The sequence below is a fragment of the Ranitomeya imitator genome, chromosome 2 (assembly GCF_032444005.1).
Source record: "Ranitomeya imitator isolate aRanImi1 chromosome 2, aRanImi1.pri, whole genome shotgun sequence".
Lineage (NCBI taxonomy): Eukaryota > Metazoa > Chordata > Amphibia > Anura > Dendrobatidae > Ranitomeya > Ranitomeya imitator.
In genome coordinates, this window is record NC_091283.1 from 396,569,885 (window position 1) to 396,587,740 (window position 17,856).

General features: G+C 46.8%; 1 protein-coding gene across 1 annotated transcript in view; it reads left to right on the plus strand.

Annotated features, from left to right (window-relative positions):
- LOC138664138 (oocyte zinc finger protein XlCOF7.1-like) overlaps positions 1 to 17,856 on the plus strand; it is a 74,149-nt gene that overhangs the window by 26,019 nt on the left and 30,274 nt on the right. The window contains exons 7-8 of the mRNA XM_069750579.1: positions 13,279 to 13,376; positions 14,749 to 14,839. Of these exons, the coding sequence (XP_069606680.1) occupies positions 13,279 to 13,376; positions 14,749 to 14,839 (189 nt within the window). The remainder of the gene's footprint in view (positions 1 to 13,278; positions 13,377 to 14,748; positions 14,840 to 17,856) is intronic.

The following is a 17,856-nucleotide window of genomic DNA, read 5'->3' on the forward strand; positions in this document are numbered from 1 at the left end:
ACTCTTTGAAAGGGACCAAGGAGACCAAATTAGGATGCGTCACAGAGAGGTTATAAAGTTTAGAGTAAAAGTCAATAGCAATCTCGTGAGTGGTGTATACTTGGTTGCTGCGTGTAGTTTTGATACAGGGGATATGATTTTGTGCTATTTTATCTCTTAAAGCTCAAACTAACATTCTCCCAGGCTTATTGCCATATTCAGAAAATTTACTACACCTTATCTGCAAAAGGCAGTTATAAGAAGTCTCCAATAAACATTTGACCTCCAGTCTATCCTCGAGGAGCTCTCTAAGAGTTGATGTAGAGAGAGCGTTTTTGTCTGCCTGTTCAAGTGTAGTGGCCTCCCGAAAAGGGTCCCTAAGGGTTTAAGATTTTTCTTTTTACTCTATCGCTTCATTGGGGGTCACAGGAAATCATGGGTGCATGCTGCTGCCACTGGGAGGCTGACACTATGCACAAAAAAAGTTAGCTCCTCCTCGTTCATCCCAATCCATGACCAGCTGGAATGGATCACACCGGAAATAAAAATATATCCAAACAACATACAATGCCAAAAAAGGAAACCACCGGAATCAGGCGTGTGCAACCCTAGAAGAAAACACCCCTGGGACACAGGGAAGAACAATCAATGTAACAAAAGGGAAATAGGGTGCACCTCCATTAAAGTGTGCATGTCAATGTATGTACCAGGGTGCTACACCGTGCCTGGAAATATAACATGAACAAAATGCAAGAAAGTCCAGACTCATAACGGGTGAGCACACCTGTTTCAACACTCAGACCAAGTGTAACGCTCGCGCCGAGACTGGTTGGCGCGGGTACCTGGGGGTGTGGCCCCACTGGACCACAGACCGAACTTCCCTGGAAGGGGCGTAACTAAGTAGCTTCCTAGGTGTTCGCTGCAGCCTCTGATGGTAAGGTCAGACTTGTGCAATAGGAAGCTACCAGGTACCACTCCAGGGTGGAGTCGGACTGTGGATGCTGATCCCACCGGGGACAAGACACGGGCAGGCAGGCACGGCTGTGACACTGGCTGACAGACTGGTATGGCAGAGGCCTTGACGGGCGGACTGGCTTGACGGAGATACAGGCAGGCAGATGGGCGCGGCTGGCACTCAGGCAGACAGGCGGGCACGGCTGGCACTGGCAGACAGGACTGATACTCTGGTAGGAACTGGTAATCAGATGGATGCGTGGAAACAGGTAAGAACCTGTTCAGACTGGAGAATATAAAGGAACAGGTAGAGACCTGTAGGGAAAGTTGCAGAATTAAGATAGAGCAAGAGTGGAAGAAAAGCTGAATCGCAGGAGGCGGAGTACGAGTAGAAGGTGGAGCTATGAGCAGAGAAGGAGAAGGCAGAGCAGAGAGTAGAGAAGGAGAAGGCAGAGCCAAGGACGGAGCCGCAGGAGGCGGAGCCAAGAGCAGAGACGCTGGAGGCGGAGACGCTGGAGGAGGAGCCAAGAGCGGAGACGCTGGAGGTGGAGCCAAGAGCGGAGACGCTGGAGGCGGAGCCAAGAGCGGAGACGCTGGAGGCGGAGCCAAGAGCGGAGACGCTGGAGGCGGAGCCAAGAGCTAAAGACGGAGAACCGCAAGGAGCGGTGCCAGGTGGAACCGCAAGGAGCGGAGCCGTAGAGCAAAGCCACAGAGAGCGGAGCAAGGTCAGAGAGCAGAGCTGAGAGAAAAGCTGAGAGACACAGAGCCACAGGTTGTGGTAGAACTGAGCAGAGAGAAGCAGAGCCACAGACAGTGGCGAACAGAGCAGAAAGATAAGGCAGAGATACACACAGCTGAGTGGGAAATGACCAATGACAAAGAAGGAGCAGGGACGGACATAGACCAGAGTACAGACAGGAACGGATACACAAACAGAACACAGATGAAGGCCTGCAATAGTGCAGCCCTCAGAGACAGGAAACACACGACCTGGCAGCTCAGTAGCAAATGCTAACTGAGGGGAATAGTTTGCTCAGGCATCCTCCAATGGGTGAGGATGCCTTAAGTATCAGAGGCCTCAAGGCTATTGGCCAGAAGCACCTTAGGGAGGTGCACACAGTCTCAATAAGAATCCGGAGTGGCTGGCGCCGCCCCCCTATGCACACAGCCAGGAAGTGTACACAGAGCAGGCCGCCATGAAGCACATGGCATGGAACCAGCAGCAGACAGATCTCACAGCATGGCACTGGGTGAGTGAGTAGATGTAACAGGCAGGTGGGGAATGGAAGGCCATGCAGTGATGCCGGCAGGGTTGTTACACCAAGAAAACAATGATAAAATATACAGCTTTATTCGAACTCTAGGATGCACAAATCCATAAACAATAAAAACAATTAAAAACATGTAAACATCATGGCAGTCCACCCGTGCCCAAAAAAGTTAAAGGGTAACTATCAGATTTTATAACTGTATGTTAAACCAACAGTAGACAAATAACAGTTAGTAGTAAGCTATGACCGGATCACAAAATAGCATATAGCAATCACTCATGAGGATAGATAATAACAGATAATACATAGAAACTATAATCAAATGTCAAACTGACCTGTTCTTATAGACAATGTGTCCTAGTCAACCCCTATAGCAATGGATTAAACATTAATCAGCTATAATTGGGATTGCATGGTATGGAGGTCACACACAAAAATAAAGAAATGGTAATCTCTGGGCCTCCGCTCCTCCCTCCTCTTACTTGGCGACCGTCTTTTCTACTCTGGGCCCCGACTTCAGCGTGGCCTAGTTCCCGGCGGATAGCTCCGCCTCCTTCTGGCATCTTCGGGCAGGCTTTCTCCCACCCATTGCTGACACGCCTCCTCTCCCTGTCTCTGGTGGTTAGTTCCCCCCTGTGGTTAGCTCTACTCCTTCTGGCATCTTTGGGCGGGATTTCTCCTGCCCATCGCTGGCATGCCTCCTCTCCCGGTTAGCTCTGCACCGTGTGGTTAGCTCCGCCCCCTTCAGATCTCAATCGAGCAGGCTTTTTATCTCGCCCCCTCCTCCCCTCTTGGTGGCGCACAATCTGCGTGTGCTTTTCCTCTCTGCTGACACTCCTTTTACTTTATGCGGTCGCCATTTGCCTTCAAATGGACCCGGATGGTGGCCTCTCTCTGCAGGGATCTGCAGCCCTGCTCCCTCCTCGTGCCCTCTACAACCTGGAAGCCGTCTTCAAGACCCGCATCTTACTGTGAGTAGCTTTGCTCTGCAGACAGACACTCTCCTCAGCATATTCTTTTCTGTCCCCTAACCTTCTGGCATTAGTTAGTGGGTCTGCTTCTTACCATTCTCAATCCTAAGAGAGAGAGTTCTCGGCCTCCTGCTTTCTCTTTTTCTTCTGCTCTTGTCATGCACTTTGTCTGCTCTTCATGTAACTGCAAGCTCCATTCAGGTCAGTCCTCTCCCCTCTGTCAGGACTGCAGCAGCTTCAGTAGGAGTTCCCTACTGTCCCAGATGAGAGTGATGCTCCTATCACAGCGTGGGATACCTCTCTGTCGCTATCTGTGACGGACCTCACCAGGGTGTCACAGACCCTGGTGTCCTTTCTTGACAGATTGCCCGTTCCTGTCTCCACCATTATCAATGGGTCCTCAGACTCTCTGGCTGTGCCTACCAGCATGGGCCGTAATAGATCCCTCTCTCCCCCTGACCTCTCCCGGTGGACAATTTCTTCCCTATCCTCTTCTCCAGAGTCAGCCGTGACGGTTTTGGATGTACTGTCAGAGGATTACTCGGACCTAGATTCTGACTGGGCCTCTGATATCAGAGACATGGTCCAGAGCCTCATTGTAGCTGTCAACCAGACCTTTAACATTAACGATGCTGCTACGCCCGCAGGTCAGGTGGTTTTGTTTAGACGGTCGAGGCACCTTCTAAGGCCTTTGCCCCTCATAAGTTATAGGAGGAGATACTTTCCAGGGAATGGGACAACCCAACCAGCCACTTCCAAAGAAGGAAGCGCCTCAGCATCATAAATCCTTTGTCCCCTGAGCTCACTGCGAACTGGTTCGCTTCTCCGACTGTGAACCCCTTCAGTTTCCAGACTCAGCCAGCACGGTCCTTCCTCTTACGGATGGAGGATCCCTTAAGGACACCAGTGACAAGCTTATAGCATCCTTTGCAAGGTCACCCTTTGAAGCAGCCGCTTCAGGGATAAGCAGTTCCACCAGGGCATTCTTTCTGGAGCCCGATCGGAGGAATTGGCTGACATCGCGGACCAGATTTCTCATGCAGGGAAGTACATCGTATCCACGTCCCTGGACGCTGCTTCATGTGCTGCTCAGGCGTTCAGCAATATAGTGGCCATCCGAAGGACCATTTGGCTTACGGCGTGGCAGATGGGCTTATCTACAAAAAGGTCCATTACCAACTTAACTTTCCAGGTTTCCTGTCTTTTTGGCTCCAAGCTGGACCAAATTTTTAAGGAGGCCACCAGAGGGACAAGCTCTCTCCTTCGTCAGGCTCACCTCGACGTCCTCCTTTGAATTGTGAGTTTCGGTCCTTTCTGCCCTCTTGTTTCTCTTCGATGGAGGTTTTCTCCTGCCAAGAGAGGCCAAAGGTTCGCCAGGATAGGAAAAGGGTTTCCTTTAAACCCTCCCCATCCGGGTGTTCCAGTAATGTGCAGGGTAGATCTTCCAGGACCAGTCCTGGCAGTTTTTCCTCTGCATGACCCATCCTGGATCTAAAGTTACTGAACAAAAGGGTCCATCTGTGTTATTTTAGGATGGAGTCTCTTCGTTCAGTAATTGCTTCCATGGAATCGCAGGAGTTACTGTTCTCCATGGACGCCTATCTACATGTCCTTTTTTTTTCCCAAGGCTCAGACTCCTGCATTCTGCGGGGTGGCAGGACCACTTCAGTTTGTTGCCCTGTCTTTGGACGCACTACCTCTCTCAGGGTCTTCACAAGATCATGGCAGCAGTAATAGCCATTCTGAGGATCAGAGGTCCAGTGTTCCCCCGTACCTCAACATTTTCATTACAACTCCGTCATTTTTCCAGGCCCTGGAAAGTCTGTCCATCTTTCTTGAATCCCTGTCTCCAGGGGTGCCGGTCATTCTTATAGCACCGGATTGGCCCAGAAATTCTTGGTTCGCAGAAGTTGTCAATTCTTCTTGTGGACACCCCCTGGAGGCTTCCAGAAAGACGGGATCTTCTGTCATAAGGGCCAGTATGCCACCAGAATTCTCAGTCGCTAAAGGACCAGGTGTCAGCGCTTTTCAGATTAAAACTTTTCTCCAGAGAATGGCGCATGCCGTGCCCCGGTATCAGACACCTGTGGACCCATGGGACCTCACTTTAATCCTAGAGACACTCAGAAGTTCTCACTTGAACCACTTTGTGAAGTCTCTCTGTCTTGGACGGTTGCATTTCTTGGGGCCATCACCACCATTAGGCGCCTCTTGGAGTTGGCGGTTTTTCTTTTTTTTTTTTCTGTTGCCCCCCACCTTTCTGGCTCTCCACCAGGATAAGGTGGTTTGGCAACCTATACATTCTTTCCTTCTCAAGCTGGTGTCCACCTCTCACCTAAATGAGGATATTATCCTCCCTTTATTTTTGTCCAGCTCTGACTCTTCCTCTGTAGTTTTTTTCTTAACTGGTTAGTCCTAGTCAGGGCGATGGCTGTCTATCTGGCTACAACCGCCCCCCTTTCGGAAGACGGACTCTCTTTGTCATTCCTGCTGGGTGTACTCAGAGTCCTTTCGGCATCTAGGACAATGATTGCTCGCTGGATCCGGATGGCAATTTTGGAGGCATGTCGGGTTAGAACAGAGTGCCTTCTCTTAGGTTTAAGGCACACTTTACCCAGCCAGTGGGCGCCTCCTGGGTGGTATACCATAAGGCCTCCACCCTGCATCTCTGCAAAGCTGCAACCTGCTCCTTCATCCACATATTCGCTGAATTTTACAGGGTCCATATCTACAATTCGGCGGATGCCAGGCTAGGTAGAAGGATCTTGTAGAAGGCAACGGTTAGGTCTATGACCAGAATCAAGTTTCTGCTGTTCCCTCCCCATGGACTGCTTTGGAACGTCCCATGGTTCCTATATCACCCAATGATGCGATAGAGAAAACTAGATTTTTTTGTTACCGTAAATTCTGTTTCTCTGAGCCTTCAACACAGAACACTCCCATGTTTAGCAGCTCTGGTTACTGTGTTATGTTGTTACAGTTTCAGTTGGATGTTTTGTTTTTCTTTATCATGTTGCTTCTCCTACTGCTTTCTCACTAACTGATTATCCTAGTGCAAGTCAATGGGGTGTGCACTGTGGAGGAGGAGCTAACTTTTTTGTGCATAGTGCCAGCCTTGTAGTGGCATCAGCATACACCCATGGTTTCCTGTGTCCCCCAATGAAGGCTCGGAGAAACAGATTTTACGGTAACAAAAAATCCTGTTTTGTTTTTTTTTTAATTCTAGTGCCGTGTTTGATCGATTCCTCTCAAGACACATTTTAAGGTTTCCTATTTAATTGTTTAATGTTATTGGAGGCATGTTCCACTACAAAATTCTCAATAGTTGACTGGATGTCAGCACTACAATGTGAGTTCAATATAAGGGATTTATTGAGGTGATAAGACCAAACTGTCTTGGTGAGAGTGAGGATTTTAATAGAGCAATATACTGGTGCGTGGTCTGACCATAAAATATTTCCTATGCTTTTGAAGGTCATCCAGGGTACTGCACTGTGTTGAAGTAAAATATAGTCTATAAGGCTATAAGAGTCATGGGAGGAGTAGAAACTGTGATCTCTGTCAGAAGGATGTTGGAGTCTCCACGTGTCGTAAAGTTGTAGATCTAAGAAAGATTTTTTAATAAACCCGATAATCGCATAGGAGAGGTGTTACGCCGCTACCTCATACTTACCTGTCCGGCCGGCGCTCTCCCGATGCTCCTTCCTTCTCTCCGTCTTCCAGCTTCTCCGGCGCTCGTCCATTCTGCGGTCCGCGCATGCGCAGACGCGCTCCTTTCGTCACTGGGGCTTCTGGGAGGTCGTGACCCGGCGGTTCCTGCCGTGCCTTCCAGTCCTGTGTTCTCACCGTTCCTGCCAGTCCTGTGTTCCTGCCGTTCCAGCCAGTCCTGTGTTTCTGCCATACCTACCAGTCCTGTGTTCCTGCCGTGCCTTCCAGTCCCGAGTCTCTTGTGTTCCTGCCAGTCCTGTGTTCTTGCCGTTCCTGTCAGACCTGTGTTCCTGCCAGTCCTGTGTTCCTGCCGTTCTTGCTAGTCCTGTGTTCCTGCCGTGCCTGCCAGTCCCGAGTCTCAGTTGTTTTCGTCTAAAGTGTGCTTTCATCTTACTGATCAGTACTTTGTCTTTTGATGCCTCTATCTGTCCAGTGCCTCCGCCATTCTTGTCACTTCAGTAGCTCCGTCTTCCCTCCGTCTTCCGTTCTCTCTTTGTTCTATCTTCAGTCGTCCCTTTGGCTCCGGCAGTTGCGGCTTCACCCTCCTTGGGCCTGTCCCTAACACTCCCTGTACAGGGGGTGGCATCATCTGGTTCACTCGCCCTCGGGGGCTCTGAAGTCATGACTCAGAGGGTCCACTTCCTAAGTCCTGATAAGAGGTGAGATTGTTTTTGCCTTTGGAATTGTCTATGGTCGGGTCTAACGTGGTGTTAAGGTCGCCACAAACAACTAGTGTACCTTTGACCAAAGGAGTAGTAAGGTCCATTAAGTTAGATATATTATTATTATTATTTATTATTATAGCACCATATATTTCATGGCGCTTTACATGTGAGGAGGGGTATACATAATAAAAACAGGTACAATAATCTTGAACAATACAAGTCACAACTGGTACAGGAGGAGAGAGGACCCTGCCCGCGAGGGCTCACAATCTACAATGGATGGGTGAGGATACAGTATGTAAGGATAGAGCTGTCATGCAGTGGTTTGGTCGATTGGTGATTACTGCAGGTTGTAGGCTTGCCGGAAGAGGTAGGTGTTCAGGTTGTTTTTGAAAGTTTCGATGGTAGGTGAGAGTCTGATATGTTGTGGTAGAGAGTTCTAGAGTAGGGGTGATGCGCGAGAGAAATCTTGTATGTGATTGTGGGAAGAGGAGATAAGAGGGGAGTAGAGAAGGAGGTCTTGTGAGGATCGGAGGTTGCGTGCAGGAAATTACCGGGAGACGAGGAGACAGGTTGTGGATGGCTTTGTATGTCATTGTTAGGCTTTTGTACTGGAGTCTCTGGGTAATGGGGAGCCAGTGAAGGGATTGACAGAGGGGAGAGGCCGCGGAATAGCAGGGGACAGGTGGATTAGTCGGGCAGCTGAGTTTAGAATAGATTGGAGGGGTGCGAGAGTGTTCGAGAGGAGGCCACAGAGCAGGAGGTTACAGTAGTCAAGGCGGGAGATGATGAGGGCATGGACTAGGGTTTTTGCAGATTCTTGATTTAGGAATGTACGGATCCATGAAATATTTTTGAGTTGAAGGCGGCAGGAAGTGGAAAGGGCTTGGATATGCGGTTTGAAGGAGAGATCAGTGTCAAGGATTACCCCGAGACAGCGAGCTTGTGGGACTGGGGAGAGTGGGCAGCCGTTTACTGTAATGGATAGGTTCGTTGGGGGGGTCGCGTGAGATGGGAGAAAGACAATGAATTATGTTTGGTCCATGTTAAGTTTCAGAAATCTAGCGTAGAAGGAGGATGAAATAGCGGATAGACATTGTGGGATTCTAATATATATACAGTTAGGTCCATATGTATTTGGACAGAGACAACATTTTTCGAATTTTGGTTATAGACATTACCACAATGAATTTTAAACAAAACAGTTCAGATGCAGTCGAAGTTCAGACTTTCAGCTTTCATTTTAGGGTATCCACATTAAAATTGGATGAAGGGTTTAGGAGTTTCAGCTCCTTAACATGTGCCACCCTGTTTTTAAAGGGACCAAAAGTAATTGGACAGATTCAATAATTTTAAATAAAATGTTCATTTTTAGTACTTGGTTGAAAACCCTTTGTTGGCAATGACTGCCTGAAGTCTTGAACTCATGGACATCACCAGACGCTGTGTTTCCTCCTTTTTGATGCTCTGCCAGGCCTTCACTGCAGTGGTTTTTAGTTGCTGTTTGTTTGTGGGCCTTTCTGTCTGAAGTTTAGTCTTTAACAAGTGAAATGCATGCTCAATTGGGTTGAGATCAGGTGACTGACTTGGCCATTCAAGAATATTCCACTTCTTTGCTTTAATAAACTCCTGGGTTGCTTTGGCTTTATGTTTTGGGTCATTGTCCATCTGTAGTATGAAACGACGACCAATCAGTTTGCTGCATTTGGCTGGATCTGAGGACACAGTATGGCTCTGAATACCTTAGAATTCATTCGGCTGCTTCTGTCCTGTGTCACATCATCAATAAACACTAGTGACCCAGTGCCACTGGCAGCCATGCATGCCCAAGCCATCACACTGCCTCCGCCGTGTTTTACAGATGATGTGGTATGCTTTGGATCATGAGCTGTACCACGCCTTCACCATACTTTTCTCTTTCGATCATTCTGGTAGAGGTTGATCTTGGTTTCATCTGTACAAAGAATGTTCTTCCAGAACTGTGCTGGCTTTTTTAGATGTTTTTTTATCAAAGTCCAGTCTAACCTTTTTATTCTTGATGCTTATAAGTGGCTTGCACCGTGCAGTGAACCCTCTGTATTTACTTTCATGCAGTCTTCTCTTTATGGTAGATTTGGATATTGATACGCCGACCTCTTGGAGAGTGTTGTTCACTTGGTTGGCTGATGTGAAGGGGTTTCTCTTCACCACGGAGATTATTCTGCAATCATCCACCACTGTTGTCTTCTGTGGGCGCCCAGGTCTTTTTGCATTGATGAGTTCACCAATGCTTTCTTTCTTTCTCAGGATGTACCAAACTGTAGATTTTGCCACTCCTAATATTGTAGTAATTTCTCAGATGATATTTTTCTGTTTTTGCAGCTTAAGGATGGCTTGTTTCACCTGCATGGAGAGCTCCTTTGACCGCATGTTTACTTCACAGCAAAATCTTCCAAATGCAAGCACCACACCTCAAATCAACTCTAAGCCATTTATCTGCTTAATTGAAAATGACATAACGAGGGGATTGCCCACACCTGTACATGAAATAGCCTTGGAGTCAATTGTCCAATTACTTTTGGTCCCTTTAAAAACAGGGTGGCACATGTTAAGGAGCTGAAACTCCTAAACCCTTCATCCAATTTTAATGTGGATACCCTCGAATGAAAGCTGAAAGTCTGAACTTCAACTGCATCTGAATTGTTTTGTTTAAAATTCATTGTGGTAATGTCTATAACCAAAATTCGAAAAATGTTGTCTCTGTCCAAATATATATGGACCTAACTGTATATATATATATATATATAAGAGGCTTGTTCTTGGTTTGGAGAATAGGCATTCATAATAGTAAGAATTTGGCTCTCTACCGAGAGGCTAAAAATTGTGGTTAGCGTTTGGGTCAATGGTGCCATCAATCACTTGGTGATTCAAGAATCAAGGGTTCGCAATTGCTACTCCCTTAGAACGTGATATATAGGGTTGTTTGCAAAATGCCAAGTTGTGTAGTGCTTATTTTTAATGGATGGGGAGTGGTTTACCTTTAAATGAGTTTCTTGAAAACACAGATGAGATGTACCCTACGACTGAAAATGCCAAAGAATCTAGTCTCAATTTTCAGGGGTATTGAGTCCCTTTGCATTGAAGGATGCAATATTTAGATCCGTCATGGTGAATTTGTGGTTAAATCTACCTGATGTGACATGCTATGGTGCATCTAGGTTGGATGATCCCTATATTCACCTGGGAGACAAAGGAAAGGGTAACAAGTAAAATAAAATGCATATTAAAGACATAAAACAAAAGCAGTAGGATAGTTACCGCAGCATAAACTAAAGAATAAAAATTGTAACTGAGTTGTTTAGTAGTTGAAGAGGTAAGTGACAAGGTGGGGGGAGAAAAATGGAAGTCATGGCTAAGGGACCTCCTGTGAAAGTACAAGCACAAATGAATTGGCACTGATAAAACAGTAAACATGTAAAAATAGATCACAAAGCATGATCAAACGTAGAAGAAAAATATTAACAGTAAGATATAATAAAAGCAAATGACCAGAGCACATAATAAGGGAGTATAACACTGAGGCTAATAAGCCAAAGTTAAGAGGTAATGAAGACACCTATTAAAGCAGATGTAAAATAACCAGTACGCCATGAATCAGAGTCAAATCTTTTGCACGAGGTCCGGGATGTTTGTGTAGGATAAGATAGTTTGTGTAGGCTAAGATAATTTGTGTACTCTGGCTGAAACAGAGAAAGTTCAGTAGGAAAATGAGCACATTTCTGTTTGCACTCGGACACCACTTGATTTCTAGTGGAGATTGACTGCAGGAGAGTGCAGAGGTCAGCCAGGGAAGAATGTCTACTATCATCTACCGGAGTCAAAGAGCCAGAAACAACAGAACCAGAGGTCTCTGAGGCCTGATGACAGTGAAAGATTGGACCACGGAGAAGCTGATGTCTGGGATGAACAGCACCACTTTCCTTGTCAGAGCCAATGCTGAAGAAGAAATTAACATGGTTCTAGAGGGAGGTATTATTGCTCCCCCTTTACTCAGAGCCTGGTCTGGATGGAGCAAGTTCATTGGCGATGGATCTTTTGAAGAGTGTGGGGGGTAAGAACCCCATGAGGAGCCTGTAGACCATGAAGGGAAAAAGTTGGGGCCTCAGGGGGACGTCAACACCGGTTGATAATGAGGGTCCTCCTTGGTCATTGAGACTCTAAAGGTGCCAAGGTTCAGATCTGGTGCGGCAAGAGCTCCTGAGGGATCATTTGTGGTTCTTAATAAATGTAGCACAATCCTCCAAGTCTGTAAGGAGTGATGGCATGTGGAGGGTGCTGTCCCTTTTAAGAGATAGAGCAGGGAGAATAACTTCATCAGATTGGCCTAAAACAGGGTTTTGTGACCCTTGTCTCCTGGCAGATTTCTATACCAGTAGATAGATGATGGCCCCCCCTATAGAATCACAGGGGCGAAAAATGATAGTCTCTCTGACAGGAGAGTGAGCCGTTTTTCAGTGTGTCATCTCTGCTGCAGGAATAGCGGGGCGATAGGTGGATTAGACTGGCAGCAGAGTTTAGGCTACATTTGAGGGCTGCGAGACTGTTAGAAGGGAGTCAAGGCGGAACATGATGAGTGCAGGGACTAGGGTTTTTGCAGATTATTGATTAAGGAATATACGGATCCCGGAAATATTTTTGAGTCTCAACCAAGGTGTCACTACACACCAAGTCTTGGAAACCCCAAGGCTTGCGGGACAAACCTCTGTATCTAACACTTCCTCCACTGCTTCTGCCTCCTCCACCTCCTCTAGGGCCTCCACCTATGCCCTCAACCTCTCTGTTAATGAGACACGCGTTCCAACAGTTCAGAGAAAATCTCCCCCACCTCCTTACTGCGCAGCCAGGGCTCACTGCAATCAGGCAGTGTTTAAATTAATAAGCCTTGGAAATTGCAGTCACACAGCTCAAGAGTTGTGGACAACTATCCAGGCTGAGTTTGAGCAATTGCTGTCTCCACTGAAACTGGAGGCAGGGAAGGCCGTGTGTGATAAATGTGCAAATCTGGTGGCGGCCCTACGCCAGGGCAACATCACACATGTGCCTTGCATGACTCATGTCCACAACCTGGTGGTACAGCAATTTCTCCGCCACTATACCTGTCTGGATGCGATGCTGTAGAAAGCAGGGTGGCTGTGTGCTCACTTCCGCCGTACTCTCCCCGAGTGTCATCAACTTGCATCGCTACAGACGTCTTTTGGGCTACCGGTTAACCGGTAGATGTGCTGACATGCTGCAGCAACTGTGGCAGCAGTGATGAGCCCTGGTGCAGTATGTCATTTTGCATAGCCTGGGCCACGCAGTACAGATGTGGTGCAAATCACGCTTGCGGAGTGAGCACAGATGAAGGACCTCTACACCCTTCTGCACAGTTTCAAAATGGCTACTAAGTTGGTTAGCGCTGACGATGCCATCATGGATATGCAGGGTCATTTTTCAATAACGCTATGAAAGGATTGGGGTTGATTACGGTATCATTGTATGTGTCAGGTTCCTATATGGTGTCAGGATGTCACAATTTATTTCTCCATGGAAGAGTGGGAGTATTTAGAAAGACACAAAGATCTGTACTAGGAAGTCATGACGAATATTTCCCAGCCTCTCGCATCACTAAGTAATTCGATTAAATACACATGGCCTATAATTATCTGTTTGTGAAGAATTAATTTAAATCCTTGTATGTGTTTCCTACAGATCAATCCAGTAAGAGGACAGCACCAGAGAGATGTCCCCGTCCTCTTCTTCCGCAGGACTGTAAACAAAAAAGTTCCACTGTTCTTCAGCATCATCAGGTAGATGGAGCGTGCGTGTCATCAAAAATCCTCCGTAATGTGTAGAAGGCTATGAAGCTCTTGTGCTCAGTCTTGTTTTATCGACCAGTATTGTACTCTGAATGGTCAATTTATTAGAGACACCGGTTATTTCATAATTAGAGTTTCCATATATGAAAATTAGACCAATGATCCCAGCGTGCAGCAGAAAATGAAGTGCTAATTTTTCATTGTGAATCCACATGAGAATGAAAATACGAGTGATCTGAGCAACTTTGAATGAGGTACTGTCATCGGTGCTAAGATCACGATTAGTGATGAGCGAATATACTCGTTACTCGATATTTCCCGAGCACGCTCGGGTGTCCGCCGAGTATTTTGTAGTGTTCAGAAATTTAGTTTTTATTGCCGCAACTGAATGATTTACATCTGTTAGCCAGCATAAGTACATGTGGGGGTTGCCTGGTTGCTAGGGAATCCCCACATGTACTTATGCTGGCTAACAGATGTAAATCATTCCGCTGCAGCAATAAAAACTAAGTCTCCGAGCACTAAAAAATTCTCGGAGGACACCCGAGCGTGCTCGGGAAATCTCGAGTAACGAGTATATTCGCTCATCAGTAATCACGATCAGTATTTCAGAAACTGCCAACTTTTTGACATTTTTGCGTACAATGTGTCAGGACTAAACAGAGAATGTTACGATCGAGGATAAACTTCCATTGGAAGGGGATCTTGTGGTTGTTCACAATGCCTCAAAAGAGATATCTATAACCGTTCTAAGCAACACGTGGTGCACAATTAATGCAAATTGCAACTGAATCCATGATGGAATGGGAAATTCGACTGAACTGATTATTTCAGTCTGGTAAAGATGGAGTAGTGGTTCGGGGATTGTTTTCTGTTCACATCCTGTGCCCTCTGATGCTCGTGTATGGATGTTTGTAAACTAGAGCTTACCTAAGCATTGTTGATGACCAAGTTCATTACTTCATGGCAGCTGTTTACCCTGTGGTAGAAGGGCAAAAGTATCCTGTCTTCATTGGCCAACATTTCAACATCAAGTGTAATCAACAGCAAAGTGCTGAGATTCTGATGGCCACGGCGGTTTAGTGCTCTACTATATGGGTGTCACTAATAATGTGGTGATTTACAGTTCATATTCGACTTGGTGGAGATGACAGAATAAAGCTGACCATAGACATGAGTTGTTGTTTGAATCTTCTCACAATTTTCTGGTTATGGAGACTGCTGGTTGCATTTATACAGGAGACCTGCCGCTATGTGATAACTTCTGCTGTCAATTCATTTGTGGTCATCTTTTGAAAATCTTTTCTAATCTTTCACGCACCTTTTACATCTGTCTGTGACTTTTTTACAATATTTGTTCCAGGGTAAAGATATGATCCATATTAATACCACAGAGACATATGTGAGGGCTGATAAGCGATGTAAAGTGGAGATTCCTACAGATAACTGCACAGGTGAGTAGTAACCACTAAATGCAGAGAAGTCACCTTTTTTTCATCCAGATGCTGATACAATTATATGGTGAATTTTTAGGGTGTATTACTCAGCATTATCTTACTTGTTTAACCCCTTAACTACTTACGCCACGTACTGCACATGTCGGGTCTCTCCCTTTAATGTGAGCTCCAGCGCTGAGCCCACATCTTTACAGGCACATGTCAGCTGATTTGAACAGCTGACATGTGCCTCTAACAGCCGCGGGTGGAGTCTCGATCCACCCGCGTCTGTTAACCTGTTAAATGCCGCTATCAATTTCTGATAGCGGCTTTTAATGTGATCGCGCCGGAAGCGCGTCACTAATCCCACCCATCGGCTCCCGTGTCACATTACCGCAGGTCACAGATGGGTTGGCATGACAACCCAGGCTCTGCAGCAGACCCCTGTGGTTGTCATTGCCAGATTGCTACGAGCGCCACCCAGCGGTCGACGTTAATAGCAAATGAGCATTTCTGCTACATAGAGCAGGGCTCTACATTATCGCAGCTTCTAGTCTCCCATGGAGACTATTGAAGCAAGTGTAAAGTAAAAAAAATGTTTTTAAAAATATTTAAAAAAATTTTTAAAATATAAAAGTTAAAACCACCCCCCATTCAAAATAAAACAATAAAAAGTGCATATATCTGGTATCGCCACTTTCAAAATTGACAAATGTATCAAGAATTAATCCGATTGGTAAATGGTGTAGCGAAAAAAAGAAAAAAAGCCAGAATTACTTTTTTGGGGGTCGCCGCAACATATCATTAAAATGCAATGACAGGCGATCAAAAGATTGTAGCTACACCAAAATGGTATCAATTAAAACATCAGCTTGGCACAGAAAAAATAAGCCCTCACCCAGCCCCAGATCATGAAAATTGGAGACGCTACGGGTCTCGGAAAATGACACAATTTTTTTTATTTTTTTTACAAATTTTGGATTTTTTTTTCACCACTTAAAAAAAAAACAACTTATACATGTTTTTGTATCTACAAACTCGTAAGGACCTGAAGAATCATATTGGCAGGTCAGTTTTAGCATTTGGTGAACATGGTAAAAACAGAAAAAAACGTTGTGGAATTTCGCTTTTTTTTTTTTGCAATTTCATCATTTTCCAGTACATGACATGGTAAAACCAATGGTGTCATTCAAAAGTATAACTCGTCCCGCAAAACACAAGCCCTCACATGGCCACATTGACGGAAAATTAAAAAAATTATGGCTCTGGGATACAGGGGAGCAAAAAACGCTAAAACAAAAATAGGCTGCGGTGTGAAATGGTTAATTTTATTTTTACTGCATTGTTTTTGCAAATTTTCATTAGGAAAAATTGAAATGATGCTTTCTCCATCGCCACATTGGGGGACACAGGACCGTGGGTGTATGCTGCTGTCACTAGGAGGCTGACACGAAGTAAATACAAAAAAGGGTTAGCTCCTCCTCTGCAGTATACACCGCCCACTGGCTCCGGATAATACCAGTTCTTGCTTAGTCTCAGTAGGAGGTACACTGCGTCTGTTTCTTTCCAGACGATCTTATTTTTATTTTTTCTCACTTTGCGCAAGAGGATGAAGGGGGCGATGGACCCTTTTAAGGGGTCCGATCTCCCCCGAAACACCAACAGGCGAGCACGGCGATTTTACTCCCCGTACCCTTTCATGTGACGTGGAATGCTCGGCCGTGGACATGCCCTGTGAAATCCTAGGCGAGCGAACCCTTAGGATACACAGAGGCTATCTTCCCACAGTACTGTCCGGCCGCTCTCCCTCTGCTCCACCACTAAAAGAATAGCGGTGCTGCAAGGAGCTTCCCAGTCCCTCTCCAGCCCCTCATCACGAGCGCGCTGGATCGAGGTGGACTGCATCGCCCCTCATACCTCGCCTGAAGATGACCTCAAGCAGTGAGTCTTCTGGGGTAAGGAGGGGGCTCCCGAGCGCACCGCGGGCTCGGACGCATCTTGCGGCTGGGCACCGCTAATTTAGTCCCCGGCTTCTCATTCTGCTTGGCCGCGGTCTGCCCACAGCGCGCGTCACGCACGAGGCCCCGCCCACCGCTTCAGCGCTTCTCGCACACTGCGAGAAGCGCCCTCCAAGCTCTCGGCGGCCATCTTGCCACAACAGGGGTACCTCAACGCCACTTCTCCTCACCGGTCTCAGAGTGGCATCTGGACACAGGACCTGGGTACGTGCGCTGCGCACTGACAGCTCCCATCCTTCTGCAGGCTCCGCTTTACTCAGCGCCCCATTCTTCTAGCTGCACAGTGCTCAATTTTTACTAGCTGCACAGTGCTGCGCGTTACTAGCCGCACAGTGCTCTGCTTTTACTAGCTGCACAGCCTGCACGGAGATTAACACACAACATGTCTCTGCCTAAACACAAAAAGTCTGCAAAAACGCATACAGTGTTCTTTATTTCTTGCACCTCATGTCAGGCTGCGCTACCAAGCAGGCATACTTTCCCGCTCTGTAATCCTTGTGACGAGCCCGCGGTGACCAGTCCCCCTGAGTGGGCTTTGTCACTTTCGCAGTCTATGGCTTCTTTGACTAAGGCTATTGAGTCCCTCCAGGATCCAACCAGGAGCAGGACCACTAATCCGACTATTCAGGAGGACTCCCCTACGGCTGCGGAATCTTCAGCCTGCAGGGGCCGCTCTCATTCTAAGCACAAGCGGCCATCTAGGAAGCGCGTCCGTAGCTCGTCCCCCAGGCCCTCTGGTGCCTCGGCGTCTGGTAGCTCCGCTTCCCGCTCTCGCTCCCCAGGCACCTCTTCCGACCAGGACTCTGATCCTGAGTCCGATGGGCCTCTATATCTGGAGTCGCCAGGTTATCAGAGCACTATAGATAGTCTGATTGAGGCCGTCAACCAGTCCCTTCAGGTCGACGAGGAACTGGCGACTTCCAGTACGGATAATTCGGTGTCCTTCCAAAAGACTAAACGTACTCACAGGGTGTTTGCAAATCACCCGGAGTTCCAGACCATAGTCCAGCGACATAG